This window comes from Balaenoptera borealis, assembly GCF_965194805.1.
Source record: "Balaenoptera borealis genome assembly, chromosome: 9".
NCBI classification, from domain to species: Eukaryota; Metazoa; Chordata; class Mammalia; order Artiodactyla; family Balaenopteridae; genus Balaenoptera; species Balaenoptera borealis.
Genome location: NC_138873.1, coordinates 61,338,192 through 61,357,838, shown reverse-complemented (window position 1 = coordinate 61,357,838; position 19,647 = coordinate 61,338,192). Strand labels below are relative to the sequence as shown.

Sequence of the window (19,647 nt, the reverse complement as noted above, 5' to 3'; positions counted from 1 at the left end):
GAAGCCTGCGCGCCTAGAGCTCATGCTCCACAACAAGAGAAGCCACTGCAATGAGAAGCCCTTGCACTGCAATGAAGAGTAGCCCCCGCCCACCACAACCAGAGAAAAGCCCACACGCAGCAACGAAGACCCAATGAAGCCAAAAAAATAATAAAATCAAAAAATAGAATTAAAAAACAAAGTTATTTATGCTGTTGTATTCAGTTTACTTGTTTTGATTTATCAGTTCAAAATTGTGATAATTTGCCATTTTTTCTATGTTACACAGAAAAAAAATCCCAAAGAAACAAGTATAAAGAAGAATAAATGTGCTCATTTATTCTTATAAATAGCCTTAGGCCACATCTAATTTGCACTTACATGAGAGCTTTCAAAAGTGCTTGCGTTCCTGTGTGCATAGTTGTTTGTTTGGCTTTAACGTGTTTGATTCCTTCAGGCTACTCTATCCACAAACCCAGAAGTAAGTAATTTAAATATCTCTTAAAGCAAGAAATGAGGAAGATAACTTTGAAGAACTGAGATACAAAAATTTTTTCAAGATGCCAACTCACCTATTCATAAAGCAGGAAAAAAGGTCACACTGAGACTTGCCATGGCTATTAAAGACAGTCCCTACTAGTGGCTACTCCAAGAAGCAAGGTAAAAGTGAGAGGGAAAATAAAGAGAAGAAAAGCAACAAGGAGGCAGAATTAAAAGGATGCACGGATGCTTGGTGATTTGGGAGAAGGAGCTGAAGAAGGAAAGGCAGGAATGCCCTGGGGTCTGTGTGCTGCCTTAGTGCAAGCCCGGTGAGGCCTGGGCACTGGCGGAGAGGACCCATCTCATCGTAGGCTGTGCAGAATCTTACCTCACCTCTCACACTCCTCTTTCATGAGTGTCTGGCCTCGTGTCCTGCCTGAGGTTGTCGCTGGGACCAGGAGCCCCAGTCTCATTCCAGTTTGGAAGGCCTTCATTAGAGATTGTGCAGATTCAACCCTGCTTGGATCGGTGGCCAGGTGACACCTTTGGACTGAGTTTTCAAGAGTGCCTCCTTGCGGCAGGGCAAGTGGACTCCTTCATGCCTGAATTCTGATGCAGTAACTCTCACTGGTGTCTTTGGAGACCACCACCTTCAACTGCAGTTGTGGCTTTTACCTCTGTTACTTTGTCACCCCACCCAGTGTCACCCTGACTACAGCCACTGACCAGTTCTTATCCTCAGTTGATCAAAATGAGTGCAGAGTCCTAGCATTTGGGGCAGGGGTCCGCTGTGGACCTTTCCTCAGTTCACCTGGCCTAGCGTGCCACCAGCTGCAGGAAAAGCTTATGTAATGAGATCGTTACCTCCGCAGCTAGTACTGTCCAGGTCCCCTCTTTCAAGTTCAGCCCCCTGTATTCTGTTACCCGGAGGTCAGGTGTGAGTGGGTGGCAGTGAGAGCATACTGCATACAGATGGCCTATGAACAAGAGGCGCCTGTGCCCCACCTGAAATTGCATCAGAACCTCTTTGTGCAATCTGAAGACACCCCCCTCTGTCTCCAGCCAGGCAGGGGAGCATCGCTGAGGAGAGAGGCAGTGCCCAGCCCAGTTGGGTGGTTTTAGTGGTTTTCGTCTTCCCCACTGCTTTCTGGACCACTTGGCTTTATGCATCCTGCATTTCTTGATCTCTTTTGTTATTCAGACATTTGCCTTGTCCACTGTTGATGGCTTGTCTGAGCTAAGCTCCTCCTGTCTGATGAGTGACTAGATGTGTCAAGCTCCTCCTCCACCACTCTGTGCTCTGAACTGTCAGGGGATACCCTTCCCTCCTGTGGGTGGTCCTGGAATGATCCTTCCTCCCGTCTCTTCTGCTGTGAGTGCCAGACTGGATGTGGATGGGTATGCGTTTCTGCAGCACTTAAACTTAGCGATCTTGGTTGTCATCCATAAACTGACATGGGGGAAAACCATTCCTTCTACAAAAGGCCATTTCACCCAGTTCTTCTAGGCAGTAGATAGATTCACCATACTCTATCTCGTGAGGAGATTGGACATTTGTTTTTCTGCCCAAACACAAATTCTCTGGAAAACTACATGAGGACAACCAGTCACCAAAGAGCAACAAAGCTGAATTTAAAAGACTAGTGTAAGTGGAACTTGGAAATGCTGGTTCTGTTTCCATAAGTGAGACCCAGCTTTTCTGGTAGGTTTTTTTTTTTTTTTCTTTCAAACCACTCCCTTTATCTTTTAGAAAAACTTCTGTTATAATGAGAGATGAAAAAAAACTACAGAACGAAAAACAAGACACAAAGACAAAAACAATCCCAGTATGGGTTTCTCTTGTGAGGTTTCTCCAGTTGGCCCGCTGGACGTGTTACACGTGCTGTGGAATATTCATCTTGTCTCTCTGTGATATCTGTCTTTGTGCTTGGCATTACTGAGCCTTAGAGGTTATCATGAATGCCAGTTGTGTGAAATAAGCGCAACTGACAGGATTTAAAGGCTAAGACTAGCCTTTCTAATCCGTCTATTCCCCATTCTGTGCCTTAGGCCATGCCTGTTCTGTAAGAACACACCGCATCCTTGCTCCTGTGAAGGGAGCTGCAATCATTTCCTGAATGTCAGTCAAAACCTCTCTCCGTGAGGAGTTGGAGAAATTCAGATTTCTCCCCCTGACTAGACAGGAAAGGAGCTATAAAGAATTTTCCGAATAAGATGAGTGTTGGTATTTTTGCCACACGTGCTTAGCTTTTTCACTTCTTTAATAGTTCAGAAATAAAATGTATATATAGTCCTTTTCCCTCTCTCCTCTCATGTTAGGCTAATTAATAAAATTAATTCTGAATTTAAAAACATATCTAGAGGACTTCCCTGGCAGTCCAGTGGTTAAGACTCCGAGCCTCCAATGAAGGGGGTACAGGTTTGATCCCTGGTTGGGGAACTAAGATCCTGCATGCTGCGTGCGGTGAGACCATAAATAAAAAATAAATAAATAATCAAAAAACCCATTCTAGATATAAATTAATTCATCAATAAATTATTATAAGGTAAATTCATCAATATTAAGTGAAAGCTTTTTGTTTGGCATTGTTCTAAGTGCTGGGTATACAAAATGGACCAAGTCCCTACTCTCCTGGATCTTATATCCTAGTGAGTGGAGGAACAGAAAATCATCAAATAGACAAATAAATATGTACTATGTTGAGAGATGTTAAGTGCTGTGAAGAAGAATAAAGCAACGTAAGGAGATTGGGAATAAGGGTGATGGAGAGTGGGGTACTGTTTTACATAGGATGGTCAAAGAAGCCCTCTCAGATAAGATGATATCTGGACAGAGGTCTGAGGGACCTGAGAGAGTGAGTCTCTCTGATGTCTTGAGGAAGAGTGATCCAGGCAGAGACAACAGCTAGTTGTAAACACCAAGGTGCTCAGCGTATTCAAAGAACCTTATATGGTATAGTGAAGACTTCGGATTTTTTTTTTTTTTTCAATGAGATAAAAAGTCGGAGAGTTCTGAATAACAGAGTGACATAATTTCATTTGTGTTTTTAAAGAACCCGTTTGATTCATATTATTAAAAAACAGTGCGAGGAGGCAAAGGAGAAAGCAGTTCAACTAGTTAGGAGGCTATTACAGTAAATCTAGGAAGACGGTGAGTTGGGCTAGAGTGATAAGGATGGAAGTGGTACTGAGTGTGATTGGGTTCTGGAACGATTTTGAAGATAGAGCTAACAGGAGTGGCTGATGGATGAGATGTGAGGTGTGAGGAAAAGAGAATCAAGAATGCCTCTGGGGTTTTAGTGTAAATAACTGAGAGTTGCTGTTTGCTGAAATGGTGAGATTGGGGTAGGAGCAGGTTTGGTGACTGGTGGAGAGGATGAAGAGATCAGTCTGGGGCACGTTGAGTTTGAGCTGCCCGTTAGACATCCAAGTGGTGATACAGAATAGGCAGTTGAATATCAGAGTCTGGAGTTCAAGGGTGAGTTTGGGGCTGGAGAAACAAATTTGAGTGTAATCAGTGTGTAGATAATTTTAAAGCCATGATATCATCCACGGAGTAGGTAGAGAGAGGAAAGAAGAGATCTGGGGACTAAGCTCTGGGCACCTCCAAAGCTTACAGGTTGGGAAGGAGATGGAAAGGGACTCGTTATTGAAGTAGAAGAAACCAAGAGAGGGAGCGTCGTCCTAGAGGGAAGGGAAGAAATCACTCCAGAAGAGGAGTAGTCAGTTTTGCTAACTGCTGTTGGCTTGAGTAAGATTAAATACTGAGAAATGGCTATTAGTTTTAGGGGTCACTGGTGACCTCGATGAGAGCATTTTTAGAGGAACAGTAGAAACAAAACTCAACAGGAGTGGGTTTGAGACAGAGCAGCGCAGAGCAAACAGGAGCGTTTTATACAGACAGCTTCCCTGAGGAACTTTGTTATGAAGGGGAGCATGGACGGATCTGTGGGTTCAAGGGAGGGAATTTTTATGTCTTAAGATAAGAGCTATAATGGCATATTTGTATGCTGATGGGAGTTATCATCCAGGAGAAGAGAACAGATGATGACGCAGGAACGAGAGGGGATGGTATCAGGCAGAGGGAGATGGGATCTAGTGCACAAGGGGAGTGTTGAGGAGAGGAGAATGTGCTGGTACAGATATGCGTAGGTGGGTTGGTAGACTTGGTGGTGGGAGCCTTGGGAAGATCGTGAGGTTGAAGTAAGGAAAGAGACGAGGAGGTGGAGGCTTGAGGAAAGAGGAGCGAGTGAGAAGGAATAGAGGGTGAGAGCGAGCTGACCCCATCAGTGTTTTTCAGGCTTCCCTGCATCAGAAGCAAACATCAGTTGCTGGGCCTCACCTGAAAGTTTCTGATTCAGTTAGGTCTGGGGAGGTGCCCAGGAATTTGCAGTTTTCACGAGTTCCCAGGTGATGATGCTGATGCTGGTCCAGAGACTAGACCTTGGGCATCACTGGGCTCGGGAAATGCGTTAGGATGGCTGGAGCAGCCCTAAAGGCCTCCTGTGCCTGGCCGTCTTGGCATGTAAAGTGAATTTCGTCAACTTAGTTGTGTGTTTTTCTCCAGCCCTATTCACCAGCTCAAGAGCTGGCAGCAGTAGGCACAAAGTTGGACCTAACCAGAAAAAAAAGAATTGGTATCACCAGTGTATTTGGGAAGTTTTGCTTCTCTGCGATGCCTTTATATTCTGAAAATACTATTTCTACATATTTTATTTGAAACATAAAGGATTAGAGAAGCTGAGATTGAGAAGGAAAAAAAATGAAACTTTGTGGTTGAAGTTTACTATCGTAGGACTTGGAAGTAAAATGGAATAATATCCACCTCTGGTCCTGTATTTCAAGGAGAACTGTAAGCCCCATTTCTCTAAAATACCTGTGTTAACCATACTGTTTCTGTGATTTACTGAAGAAGAACATTCTGAAATATACTTCGAAAAACTAAAATTCAGTTCTTTTGTGTTTATAAGATTATATTCATCATAAACTGAATTTGAAGACTATTATATTGTTCTTTGCAAATGTTCATATCCTCCTACAAAAATAAGTGGTTAAGTATGGATATGAGTATTGGAAATGAGAACTTAGCTGTTAGAATAAGGGCCACAGCTCATTAATCAGAATAGGAAAAAAAGAACTGACTTCCATAATAAGGAACAGTATTAATTCAGATATAGTATGTTAAGCAGCAATTTAAATACAGTGTATTTGCATAGTAAGCAAGTATTAATTTTTAAGTAACTGATAGTTTTCTTTTATTAAAAAAAAAACAGATTTTGTTGGAGCCAGGCGTGATCCAGGATGTGTTAGCAGCTGGCAGTCACCTACAGCTGTTGGAGCTTCTCAATTTATGTTCCCACTATCTCATCCAGGTATGTGAGCTTGCATCCTGCTAGTATGCCCTGCACATTCCTTCTCCCTGCAGTACCCCACCGACTGGAGCCCAGTGACAGGTAAAATGGAAGGGAGGGGTGGGTGGGAAATGTGGCCTGTGGTGGTAGAATTCTTCCAGGACACAGGCTGAGAGGCTCCTAAGAGGGCAGCTGCAGCTCTCACGTCCTACTTCCTGTCCCCGACCCTCCCTGCCCACCTCGCTACCCTTGGGCGGCAGAGTAACTCAACAGCCACACACAGGGTTCACTACTGGGGCCCTGGGAGATGACGCTGGGAAGGGTCTTGATTTGAAGCAATGCTCTCTGGTTGCAGAAATGCATGAGAAGTTGGTTAGTCATTTAAGATTTCAGTAACAGTAGCTAACATATCATGAAGTCATACATAATTAATTGCTGCATGAACTTCCCGGGCAATAAATGCTGGAGAAATGATGAGTGATCTGTGCGTTCTTGCCCTGATTTGCTAGGGTTTCAGGAAAGACTCTGCGAGGGGGAGGGAGAGAAAACTCCCATCCACCGAGCACCTGCTGCTTGCTCACCCATGCTTCACGTTTGGTCCTCACAACAACGTTGCACATTTTTATAGGCAAAAAAAATCAAAGATTTGAAATATACCCAGTTTGCCCAAAGTGACATAGCTGGTGAGTGATAGGCCTTTCTGATTCCAAAGACCTTTTTTTTTATTCTTGGATGAAAACCCTTTGTTTCAATAGGAAGATACGGGACATCTTAGGTAGATAGTACGGATGTGAGTCTCTTTTATTTCGCAGAGTTAAGTACTAACCCCCTACATTGAGATCCTCCCATTTATTCCACTCGTATGACCTTTAACTTGCATTTATTACAGCATTATAACAACAGTGAAGATAAACTTTAAAAAATAATAAATCCACATAATTTAATTCTACTGTCCTTGTGCACATGACATGTTATTAGTAAGTAGAAAAATCCTATTTTTTTTCTGCCTAATTACGTTATTTCCTTCCTAATAATTTCTCTAATTCTAAATATAGCCTTTACTTCTGTTACTCATTAGGTCATTTCCAAAGCTCTTTCTCATCTATCATCTTATTTCATCCCCCCAGCAACCTCAGGAAATAGGAACCAGTGTCTCCTAGGGAGACAGTGGGAGGAATGTCAGCCATGTTCACCTAAGGAGCAGTTCAAATACAGCATATGAAAGTTTTATCATTATCTCAGCATACTTAATCTAACAGTAAATGTTTAACTATTTTATCTTATTTTCCTTTCTTTTCCCCTCAATATTGTTGGGTGATATGGGAGACCTGTTTTAATCCCTTTCTGCAAGTAACAAATGGGAATAACATAGAAGGGTTACAAGACTTCAAAGGTGTGTGTTTGACTTGTGAAATTGAAATTACTTTTATTTGACATTTCTACATCAAATATTGCAACTTGTGCTTTCTGCATCATCACCTGATTCACTTTTTCCATGGCAGGTAATAATTAATGATGTGTGTTGACAAAAGTTTGGTTATAGTGCTAGTTATCATGATGCACATTAAAATACAGTATATATACAGTGTGTGTGTGTGTGTGTGTGTAAACTTAAACCTATAATTCTCTCTAAATGAGAATTCCAGATGAACATTGGAAGTTCATGGGTATTTTTCCCTATCCCATCAGATGAACCTGTTGAGATATCAGGTGACTTGTGTGCACTTTGGAATTTAATTCTTGCAATTCATTATTTTGCTGAGGAAAAAAATGTAGCTTGCAAACAGATGTATTTTGTGGACAGTTCATTTATTATTAGCCTGCTTGAGCAGTGGTTAGAATTTTCACTGTCTTTTCACCAGTGTTTGCATTTCATTCTCTTATGTAACTTTCCTTTTCTTTTTTATCTGTGATGTTGCAAGATGTCCAACTTGTAGAAGGAAACTTGGACTTTAAGGACCAAAACCCTGTGTATGCAGAAACCTTCATTATGTCACTCCTTTTCAAATATATGCCCTGCCTCTCTTTTAGGATTATCAAATTACCAGAAGGGGTCAGTCTGCTTTCATATTTTGACATAGTCAAATAACTATACCTATTTACGATTTCTGGTTATTATTGCTCAACTGATTTTTAATTTCCTATGGAATCATTTTATTGGGTATATAAAATATTTTCTGTTAAAATGAAAAATCTTCAGTGCTTAAAATGTACTTAGACATTAAGACCCATCAACCAAGGCTAATATATCCTCCATTCTTGTTCGGTACTTTGCCCAATGAGGAGTTTGTGAAACCGTTTTCCTAAGGTGTCTGGTATTGTTTTGTTGTTCTCAAATTACCATTATTTCAGAGATGTGGAGGGTAGACCTCGGCTCTCAGTAGACCTCCTGCTGTCCTCCAGTGTGCATTAAGAAGCGTATGCCAGGAGAAGTGCTGGGTGGGCACTTCCTGAGCTCCCCAAGCCTCCCTGAGCTTCCGCGGCCATTGGCTATTGCATTGACCTGAAGCTTCTTCTGCACATGCCTAAACGCTGCTGCTCGCCCCCAGCCAAGGGAAGGGACACTTTGAGGCCACTGTGTGGGCTCCTTTCTCCTGCTTTTCCTCTGGCAGGCTGCTGAGGGCCAGGACCCCACACCACAGGAGCAGTGCCCCTCTTGTCAGTGAGGACAGCCATCAAATTAGCTTCCCAGGCTGTGAGGTCTTCCCCGTATTCATTTTTGGCTCCAGGCCCTCTAATCAGCCCTGTCATGCACATGGTCTCCGTGCATGTTGCTGAGATTAACTGGTAGCCTGGCAATGAAAGCAGCTAAATGATTTGGGGTGGGGTGGCTACAAGGGGAATGACTACAATAACAGCCCATCATCCCAAGATGAGGGATTTACAGACAACTGCTCAAGTTTGCATCCTTTCTCACTTGCTTTGCATGGAAATTCTGTAGGACTCTGTCCTGTGTAGCCTGTCGTGTTATGTATCATTAATAACCATGACCTGTCCGACTTATCTGCTGAGATTCAGTCCCAAATGAAATGTGGATGCTTCTTTCCCTTTTCCTCCTTCTGCTCCTCTTCCCTGTCCGTTGTGCTGTTTTTAAAAATTTCATCAGAAAGATGAACCAGTTCATTAAAGAGCAATATTTGTGTATAAAAAGGGCCCAGTAAAACGCGTAAATTTTCTTGTTTTTCAGCATATGCACGTTTACATGAATGTCATTCACTCTGTTAAATCTTGTAAAGGAATCTCTGCAGACCATCCTCAGAGAGATGGGCTATGGATAGAGAGATTCTGATGTGTCTACTGATTTACCGAGTCCCTCAGATAAACATTACAAACTTTTTGAGTACAGTTTGTTTTCCCAAACTTTGATTTTCTTCTAACCTTTTTTAAAATTAGCTTCTGAACATCTCTACCAGAACATCACACAGGCAATTCAAACCTAACATGAGAAAACCTGCCCTTTTCTCTGTTGATGGTACCATCAATCTGTTAGTTGTCTAGAAATTTGGACATAGTCTCAGACCCCTTCCTCACCACCATATCCAATCAATTACCAAGTTGGGTTGATTCTACCTACCAGATATCTCTCAGACCTGATTCTTTTCTCCGTTGCTAATTTTCTTACCTTTCTTTAGACTCTCACCATCATTAGCTATATGTTATAAGAGTTCATAATTTCCTCCTAAGGGGTCTGCTTGTTTCTATCCTCTATCTATGCCAAACCATAGTCCCCAGAGCCATCATTATCTTTCCCAGGAAAGAGAACCAGCATTTATTGAGAGCCTATCTGTATTGAGTGTTTTGCACAAACATTCCCATTTCTCCTCTGCTAAGCAACCCCTTAAGGCAGGTGAGAGTTCTTTTATTTTTACAGATGGAGAAACTTAAATTCAGAACTAGGATGTTGATCGGGTTTGGAAATGTCTACTAGCTCCCCTAATGACCATTTGGCAGCATCATTTCACCTGCAGAAACCCTTAGCCTGGTCTCCAAGGCCAGGCCTGTTCTTCCCCAACCTCATCGCCAGTCCTCATGCCTTTCCTAGTCTGCTCTGTTCTGGACCCTAAGGCCTTCCTTTCATGTTGGAACTTGTCATTGGGAGGGAAGACTAGGTGGTAGAGATCCTGAGTGACAAGCAGAGCCTTCAGTCATTGCCTTCAGCCTTGGTACAATCTCAGCCTTGGTACAATAGTACCAAGGGTCAGGAGTAGGGAACACACACACACACACACACACACACCCCACCCTCCCAAACCCTCCCCTGTCATAAGATCAGGGTACTGGCCACTGGACTTTGTGTTGTATCCCCTGAAAGTGATATATTAAGAGATACACATGCTTTGCTGAAAATGTCTTTTTTTTGTAATTAGCTTTCAAAAAAAAAGTTTGTACATTTTAAATATATTGACAAGAAAGAACCCTCACTAGACTTTCTGAATAAGACCACCAAAGTGGTGAATTAACTCCTTTTGATAGGAATATACTTTTAGTAGCTACTCCTAGGCAGCAGGTGGCAGTGTGAATCCACCAGAATTCAGTAGTTAATTTAAAGCAAAAATCAGAAAAAATGAAAAGAAAAATTATTTATTTTGCTACATATTAGTTTTCTGACCTAATCAGTAAAAAAGTCATTATTCACACCACACTGGGCAATATGCATTGTAATTTTTAACAAATAATAGGAAGCTGTTAATGTGTTCACAGGAAATACAGTTTTGTCTTGGGCTGCTGTGGTCATTTATCACTGCACTTTGTGAAATCACTCATTTGTTCTAATTTGAATGTAAATGACTCTAAGGTTTTACAAATAAGGTGACAGACTCACATAAATGTAATTGCAGGGTTCATCTCCCTCTTTTTATATATCACTCATTAGGTTATGAATTAAATACATCGTATTAAACCAGGGGCATGTCCAATGATGATATTGTAATGGCAAATTACTCTATGCTATTAGAGGTGTATTTTTTATTCATGGACATTAATTTGTCATTAAGCGGCATTAGTTTAGCACTTTTATGGGGAAGACGTGACCTGAAAGAGGAGACGTGCTGCTGTGATGTGAGAGGAAAGGGACAGGAGTGCTCTAGGTAGAGCATTTTATCACTGTAACGAAAACGGGGCTCGGGATGGGGGTTCTATTCTGTTTTCATTTGTTTTTGTTTTCTGCTTTTACAAGCATAAAAGATCATTTCCCCAGACTGAAGGCGTTGTTCTGTTTACAGTGTGCACATTTGGATCGTCTCGTAGAGCAAAGCCAAAATTCTTACTATTAATCATTCAGAAGCCAAGTAAAGGGAGCAGGAGGGAGGAAGTGACTTCCTGCCCTAAATCTCCCTCCTCTGTGACTGATGCTTATTAGTCATCCCTTGTCTTCATTTAGTTTTACACTAAACGGGCTACCATGAGAATTAGTCATTTTCTCTCTTCAGTGAAGGTACAAAGGTTTAAAGAATGTTATTCTCTCATGAGGGTATTAGGAAGAATTCTGGGTATTTCTGGGGTTTTTTTACATAAATGGTGAATTTACTATTCTTTTACTTAGAAAGTATTTTTTTCCTTTCAACTCTGAGAAACACAGGATCCTTGAAATAGCTTCACAGAAGCAGAAAGTATCTGAGTGCTACTTTTGCATCAATTTCCTCATGGGCTTAATGTGGTTGGAAAGTGTCTTACCCACCCCAGTTATACTGTGGGACTCTTGAAGGCAGGGGTCATGCCTTACATCTCTTTATATCTTACCCCCTCCCTCCCATCGCATCACAAGAGCTCAGCGTCTGTATTGGTCAGCTTGGGCTACCACAGCAAGATACCACAGACTGGGTGATTTAAACAGATATTTATTTCTCACAGTCTGGAGGCTAGAAGTCTAAGATAAAGGTGCTAACCTGGTCAGGCTCTGATGAGGGCTCTCTTCCTGGCTTGCAGATGGCCACCTGTGTTCTCACATGGCAGAGAGAAAGAGACAGCAAGCTCTCTGGTGTCTCTTCTCCTTTTTATTTTAATTAATTTATTTTATTTTGGCTATGTTGGGTCTTCATTGCTGCGTGCAGGCTTTTCTCTGGTTGCGACGAGCAGGGGCTACTCTTCGTTGCAGTGCGTGAGCTTCTCCCTATGGTGGCTTCTCTTGCTGCAGAGCAGGGGCTCCAGGCACGTGGGCTTCAGTAGTTGTGGCACGCGGCCACAGTAGTTGTGGCTCACAGGCTCTAGAGCGCAGGCACGGGCTTAGTTTCTCCATGGCAAGCGGGATCTTCCCAGAACAGGGTTCGAACCCGTGTCCCCTGCATTGGCAGGCGGATTCTTAACCACTGAGCCACAAGGGAAGGCCCTCTGGTGTCTCTTCTTATGAGAACACTGATCCCATCATGAGGGCCCCACCCTCATGACCTCATCTAAACCCAACTGCCTCCCAAAGTCACATCCCCAAGTACCATCATACTGGGGCTTAGAACATCAGCATATGAATTTTGCAAGGACACAGTTCAGTCCACAGCAGTGTGTATTGAGGGAACGAATGGTGCATCCATTCAGTAATTTTTTTCTTGCTTAAATATTGAAATTTTATATTATGGGAGGAAAATATGTTAATAAGTCAGTCTTACATTAGTTTTACCCATTGAATGCAGTTTTTTTTAAGTTGAAAATACTTTCTATGGGGATTGAATTTGGCACTGAAGATCTTGCATATTTTACAGTATTTCTTCATAGATTATCATTTTTTTAAACTAAGTAATACTACAATGACTTATAGGAGGTTATCTCTTCCAAACAATGTATTATGATAATTTTTTTTTTTTAAACTTTGGGTTTATTTATTTATTTATTTATTTATTAATGGCTGTGTTGGGTCTTCGTTGCTGCGCGAGGGCTTTCTCCAGTTGCGGCAAGTGGGAGCCACTCTTTATCGCGGTGGGCGGGCCTCTCATTATTGCGGCCTCTCTTGTTGCGGAGCACGGGCTCCAGACGCGCAGGCTCAGCAAGTGTGGCTCACGGGCCCAGTTGCTCCGCGGCATGTGGGATCCTCCCAGACCAGGGCTCGAACCCGCGTCCCCTGCATTGGCAGGCAGATTCTCAACCACTGCGCCACCAGGGAAGCCCTATTATTATAATTTTAATTATTAAATTAGCAGTGTCTCCTAAATACATAATATATAGTGGGTGTTCTGAATAGAATAATTTATCCTCAAGGTTGAGAAGTTATAACTTACACTCGTTTTTCTCCACTGCTGAGCTATTTTTTTCCCGCATTAGATAAGACAAATGATTATACCAACATATATATTGAATATGCCCCTAATCAAATACACTGAGTGCTATTCCATAGTTCACTAGAGCTGATACTCTTGTATGTGGAGAGAGTTAAAGTACGAATTTTGGAAAATATATTACAAACAGTTTAATCTTTCAGATTTTTTTTTAAGTCAGTGAAAATGATCAGAAAGGGTAGAAATGTATCAGCCCTACTAAATCATAGCCAGCTACTAATTATTTGTTCTAATCATGAGTATTTGCTATCTGGCATGGGTGATCCAGAATATCAAATTTTTCAAATATCATTAATATTTGGCTCTAAAATATATCATAAGTTTTTTAGCAGCCATTTTAGGATCCCAATTAATCTTTTCATATGCTATTATGTTGGCTTTTCTTACCTAAGCCCACACCAAAGGATGTCAGTGACAGCCCAGAGACACACTGGCTGGCCAAGGAAGTCATTTTGGCGTTTTAATTTGTTATGTGGGTAATCTAGGGTTCACTATGTCTTCCTTGTTTGTGAGTTTTTAAAGACAAGAAAGATTGTCTTGAAGGATTTTTCTAATATTAGTAGTTTCTATTCTAAGCTAACTATTGTGTGGTGGGCAATTTTAAAATCACTTTCAGCCTATTTTTCTCAAAAATAAAATGTTTCCAATATTTTACTAATGCTAGAGTTCAGAATCAATAAACAAAGCAAACAAAATCAATCTCACTTAATTCCATTATCAATACTTGAAATTAGGGGCATTAAAAGAAAATCTGTTTCATTTAAGAGATTCATTCTCCTGTTCACCCTCCACCTGCAAATATTTCTGCCCATAGTTAAATGTCTGCCCGATTCTCTAAGGCTAAACTGCCTTTCAGCAACTTGATGCATCAGGTACCTCCTGTGTTTCCCATGGTTTCAATGTCTTCTCCACTGGCACCTTCCTTTCATTTTTAAAATAGGATCAATAAGATGGGAGAAACTTTTCTTCTTCTCTCATTATCACAACTCGCTCCTTCCATCCACTACCAAACTGGGAACAGTGTCTGCACTTCCTTACCTCCTATTCATTCTTCAGTCCTATTGAACTCAGTCCTCTGCCTTCATTACTCCTCAAAGGCTGTTCCAATAAAGGTCCCCAAAGCCTCCTAATCGTCAGAGGCAGTGAGCCTTTTATGGTCTTTAATGTGACCACTCTACAGCCTTTCGACAGTGGTTATTAGCTCCTTTCTTTCCTACACTTCTATTTTCTCAAGACTCTCTCCTAGTTCTCCTCCTACTTCTTTTCAGTTCCTTTACAAACTCTTCTTCCACCAGCTCTGTGAATATCCCTCTGAGTGCAGTGATGCCAGGTGGGTGCTCTTCTCTTCTGCTCACCATCACTCTCTTTCATCCACATTTGGAGGATTGCAGTCTCCTCTCCTGAGCTCCAAGCTCTGTATTCAGCTGTTTCCACTTGGCTGGCATCCACATGCATCTCAGTTCACTGTCAGCCAGTCTTACTCACCTGTTCCTTCTCCCACTCTTTGTGAAGGAACCATTATCCTTGTAGTAACCCAAACGAGAAACCTTGGCATAATCCTATGTTGCTCCATGATCTCATGAATCCCAATAAATTTTATTGGTTTAGCCTCTTAAATTGTTCTCACATATGCCTTCTTCTCTTTCTTTGTTGTCACTGCCATCATTCAGATCTGGATTATTTTTCCTAGATGTTCCTGCAGTAGCTCAACTGAGCTTCCTGTCTGTTGACTAAAGCTAATCAATACTGTGCTGTACAACCTAAGTTATTTTTTCCAGCCCACAAAACAATGTCTTTCCCCAAAACACAAGCTGGATCCCTGTCTCCTGGTTACAAACTAGGTTTCTAACCTTGTCCTTTTAATTTCTTGTCTCCTTCATGTGCCCTATTCTTACTGTACCCAAGGATAGCATGTTTTATCATCTCTAAGCCAACTGCCTAGTCAGCATTTCCTGTTGGATATCCCACAGGCATATGACCTTTCTGAGTGTTAACCCAAGCCAGAAACCCGGGAGTCATCCTAAAATATTCCGTCTCCTTGTGCTACACATAGGCTATCACCAAAACCTTTCACTTCTACCTCCCTAACTTTTTTTTTAATACACTGTTTTTAAAGAGTAATTTTTAGGTTCACAACAAATTTGAGAGGTAGATAACAGAGATTTCCCATGAACCTCCTGCCCCCATATATGAATAGCTTCCCCCATTATCAACATCCTCCACCAGAGGAGGTACATTTGTTACAACTGGTGGACCTACTATCACATCACTATCACCCAGAGTCCACAGTTTACATTAAGGGTCATTCTTGATGTTTTACATTCTGTAGGTTTGGACAAAGGTGTAATGACATGCATCTACCATTACAGTATCATACAGAATAGTCTTAGTGCCCTAAAAATCCTCTGTGCTCTGCCTGTTCATCCCTCCCTCCCCTCCCCCCAACCCCTGGTAACCACTGATCTTTTTCTATCTCCACGGTTTCACCTTTTCCAGAACGTCATATAGTTGGATTCATACAGTATGTAGCCTTTCCAGATTGGCTTCTTTTGCTTAGTAATATGCATTTAAATCTCCTCTATGTCTTTTCATGGCTTGATAGCTCATTTCTTTTTAGTGCTGCGCAGTATTCCATTGTCTGGATGGACCACAGTTTACTTACCCCTTCACTTACTGAAGGACATCTTGGTCACTTCAAGTTTAGGCAATTATGATTAAGCTGTTACAGACATCTGTGTGCAGGGCTTGGGTGAACTCCCTTAACTTTTTAAATCTCTCTCATTCTCTCTATTTCTATTTCCACCATCTTAATTCAAATCCTCAATACCTATTTCTTGGACTAAAGAAACTTCCTGCTAACCAATGGACCTACCTGCCTTCACTCTTGCCTCACCCCAGTGCCTCCTTCAAAACAAGGTTCATTCCTCTTGAAGTGGTTCACAGTTTCCATTTTTATTACGAAACTTCCTATCGCTTTAGCCTTTTTTTTAAAAAAAACAAGTTACTACCCACATGCTATACCACAATCATTGTGAACTTCATGCATGTCCCCGTGCCCAAACCTCTTTGTATGAAGCCTTCTTCTCCATGGATTATTCTTCCCTCGTTATGTCATCCTATGAGTTCCTCTTTAACCTGCAAGTAGTTTGCTCATGTGTTATAGCTAGCTCCTCTTCCAGAGCTGCCTGATAAATCCACCTAGTTGGAGTTGGATTTCCCTCCTCTTCATTAATTACAGGCATTCTTCCAGAGTGCTGATCACACCATATTATTTTTATTGATTTACTTATCTATCTCCCTGTGATATAAGTTCATGTCCCAGAGTTGTGTGACCTTGGGCAAGTTACATAACCTCTTTGCCCACAGATACAGATGTGATACAGATATGATACGGTATATACAATGTACATCTTAGGAGTGTTGGAGTATTCGTGAGATAGTGCATGCAAAGTATCCTATAGCATGGTATCCTACACGCAGTAGGTACCCTGGAAACCAGAGCCAGTAGAATTGCATGCTTCACTTGTGAATTTCTCTATTAATTCCACAGTTAACCTTCCTACCCACTTCCGTCACTCCTGTCTTTCTTCATTCCTGGAAATGTCACAAACTTTACTACCTACTTCCAATCAACAGCATATTGGACAAGGCTGTTCCTGAATATTTTGGAAATAATAACCATTCTGTAAAAGGTATTTTTCCTCTGCGCCACTTCTCTTGGCTTTTGTAGAAGTGCATGTATTGTTTTAGAAAAAAAAAGTCACAAATAATTATATGAACCATCACTTTCTCCCTGCCTTTGATAAGTGAAAACATCACGCTGAAATTATACTATAATAAATAGTAAAAATTGATGCTTTTAAAAGCAACATAATACTTGGTGTTGCTACTTTTTTATTTATTTATTTATTTATTATTGGAGTATAATTGCTTTACAATGGTGTGTTAGTTTCTGCTTTATAACAAAGTGAATCAGTTATACATACACATATATCCTCATATCTCTTCCCTCTTGCGTCTCCCTCCCACCCTCCCTATCCCACCCCTCTAGGTGGTCACAAAGCACCGAGCTGATCTCCCTGTGCTATGCGGCTGCTTCCCACTAGCTAGCTATTTTACGTTTGGTAGTGTATATATGTCCATGCCACTCTCTCACTTTGTCCCAGCTTACCCTTCCTCCTCCCCATATCCTCAAGTCCATTCTCTAGTAGGTCTGCGTCTTTATTCCCATCTTGCCCCTAGGTTCTTCATGACCATTTTTTTGTTGTTGTTTTTTAGATTCCATATATATGTGTTAGCATACGGTATTTGTTTTTCTCTTTCTGACTAACTTCATCCTGTATGACAGACTCTAGGTCCATCCACCTCACTACAAATAACTCAGTTTCGTTTCTTTTTATGGCTAATATTCCATTGTATATAAGCAGCAACCTAAGTGTCCATCAACAGATGAATGGATAAAGAAGATGTGGCACATATATACAATGGCGTTGCTGCTTTTTAGATAGGAAGTTTTGTTTTATTGTTTCCCCTGCCCTTCCTGTAAATAAAACATATTGCTGCATCGTCATATACAGAATTCAAGAAGAAATTGGAAAAATCTTTTATTTCTAGCTCTAGTGCATAGTAGTTGCTTAGAAACTCATGTTTGTTTGTGGTCCTTCTACATGTGCCAAGAGAGTTCCCTGTGATAGGAATTTTCTGTAATACAGTTGCATGGTGTCCTAAGTTCCCCGACTAGGGGAAATACAGGCAGTGCATTTGTTTAACAGAAGAAAGATCTAAGTTAGTCCTTACTAGGAGACTGCTGTCCATATGTCTCCCTCTCTCCAGGTGTCTTTCCTTCCTAGACATCTCCCCCACCCCCTTTCTCGCTCTCCCTCCACAAATATCCTTTAGAGCAGGCTGCCGACCTTTTCCTTACTGCCTTTCGAGGGACATGTGCTCAGGCCCTGGGAGATGACTGCTTATCTGTCGTTAATTCAGCTTCAGGTACTGTGGCCTCAGCCCCATACACTGAGTATAATGTTTGCCCACTTCAGCGTCTGGGATGAGGGACTGGGGTCATGCATCTTGTTCTGCTGTAAGAATATATTTATGCAGGTTAGAGTCATTTCTTTCTTCACTCAAATGTGTACTCTGTATCAGTGGTTCTTAAACTTGACCGTGTGTGGAATCACCTGAATAGCTGGTTAAGGGAGACTGGTGGGCCCTACCCATAGAGTTTCTGATTCAAGAGGTCTGAGGAGGAGCCTGAGAATCTGCATCCTAACAAGTTCCCAGGTAATGCTAATGTTACTGGTCTGGGGACCACAGTTTGAGAACTGCTGCTTCAGATGCTCTTGCCACCTCAATTCACATCAGTTACCAGCCTGTTAAGTCACTGATATTCAGATTTTGAAAGTGTCATAATATCTAGATAAATTTGAACTGGTCCCAGTTATAAATATATGAAAAATTAACATTATATATAAAATATATAAATATGTACAATATTGATATTATATATCCTGCATAGCATCCAAAATATAAAAAGCCAAAACAATGAAGACTTGAAACAAAAAACCTTACCAGTCTTCATTCTTATGTATAATAATGATTAAGACGAAAGTCTATGCGGATAACTGAGAGATTATTGAAATTCTGCAGAATTGGGCTAATTTTCAGCAGCTGACTTTGGGTAGCAGCACTAACTAAGGAAATATACCAGAATTACTTCCAGGCTCTACTATTCTTTAAAAAAATTTTAACCTGATTTTGCCTCTCATTGTTCAAAAAAGGTTTGTGATTATTGAAATTTTCATTTTAAAGCTCCAGTTGCTCAAATAGACTATTTTTGATTCAAGAAAGAAAAGTATACATTAATTTCCTCTTTATAGTCCGTAATTCAGTGGTAATCACCTGATGTGCTGAGACAGCTCTAGTAAACTTTGCAATAGCATTTTTCAGCACATCGTGACTGGGGCCAGAATTATTAGTTGTTGATGATGGCTGTGTCTCTGTGCTTCCTTCATACTGGATTTCCAGCTTACTACAGACTTTCCCAAGGAACAATATAAAATTATTCATGAGCCTTGGATATTATGCATATGGTTGATTATGAAAATGTACTAGTAACCTAATTGTAGAATTCCTCTCTTATACAGCACAAATATATTTAAACAGGCCTTCAAAGACTCTAAGAATTAGAGCATGCTGGGTTTTTTTCTTGTATTTTTGAATTGCTGCTAATGTTCTGTTTTAGTTTAATCACACTCTATCATATGCATATTTGTATCAATACATGAATATATAGTTGCATTCAGCTGTCCAGATATGTTTGTTTGTATACAAATATATCTCTCTCTCTATTTATACAAATAAAAATACCTGGTTTTACATTATTTTATCATATCACAAATAATCTGGCCTGCATTGTCAATGATTTGCTCATTTTTACTTCCATAACTGTTAGATTTTATCCCATCAACTCTAATATAAGATATTATGGAGAAAACTTACAGGTCCCTTTATGTACATGATATGCATGATACCTTTTTTCCTACATGATTCATCCCAAGGTCTTGGGTTTTGTT

At 40.9% G+C, this 19,647-nt stretch overlaps 1 protein-coding gene across 11 annotated transcripts in view; it reads left to right on the top strand.

The window, feature by feature from the left end:
- Positions 1–19,647, top strand: part of KLHL32 (kelch like family member 32) — a 230,974-nt gene that overhangs the window by 123,918 nt on the left and 87,409 nt on the right. For 8 of the 11 annotated variants that reach the window (XR_014248432.1, XM_082405246.1, XM_082405244.1 and 5 more), the window contains one exon: positions 5,733–5,831. The exons of 2 other annotated variants lie outside the window; for them this stretch is intronic. Coding sequence is in view for 7 of the 9 variants with exons in the window: in XM_082405246.1 (XP_082261372.1) it covers positions 5,733–5,831 (99 nt within the window). In the remaining 2 variants the exon portion in view is untranslated. Of the gene's footprint in view, positions 1–5,732; positions 5,832–5,893; positions 5,913–19,647 lie in introns of those variants that run through there. One more of the 11 variants, XM_082405250.1, reaches the window with a different exon arrangement.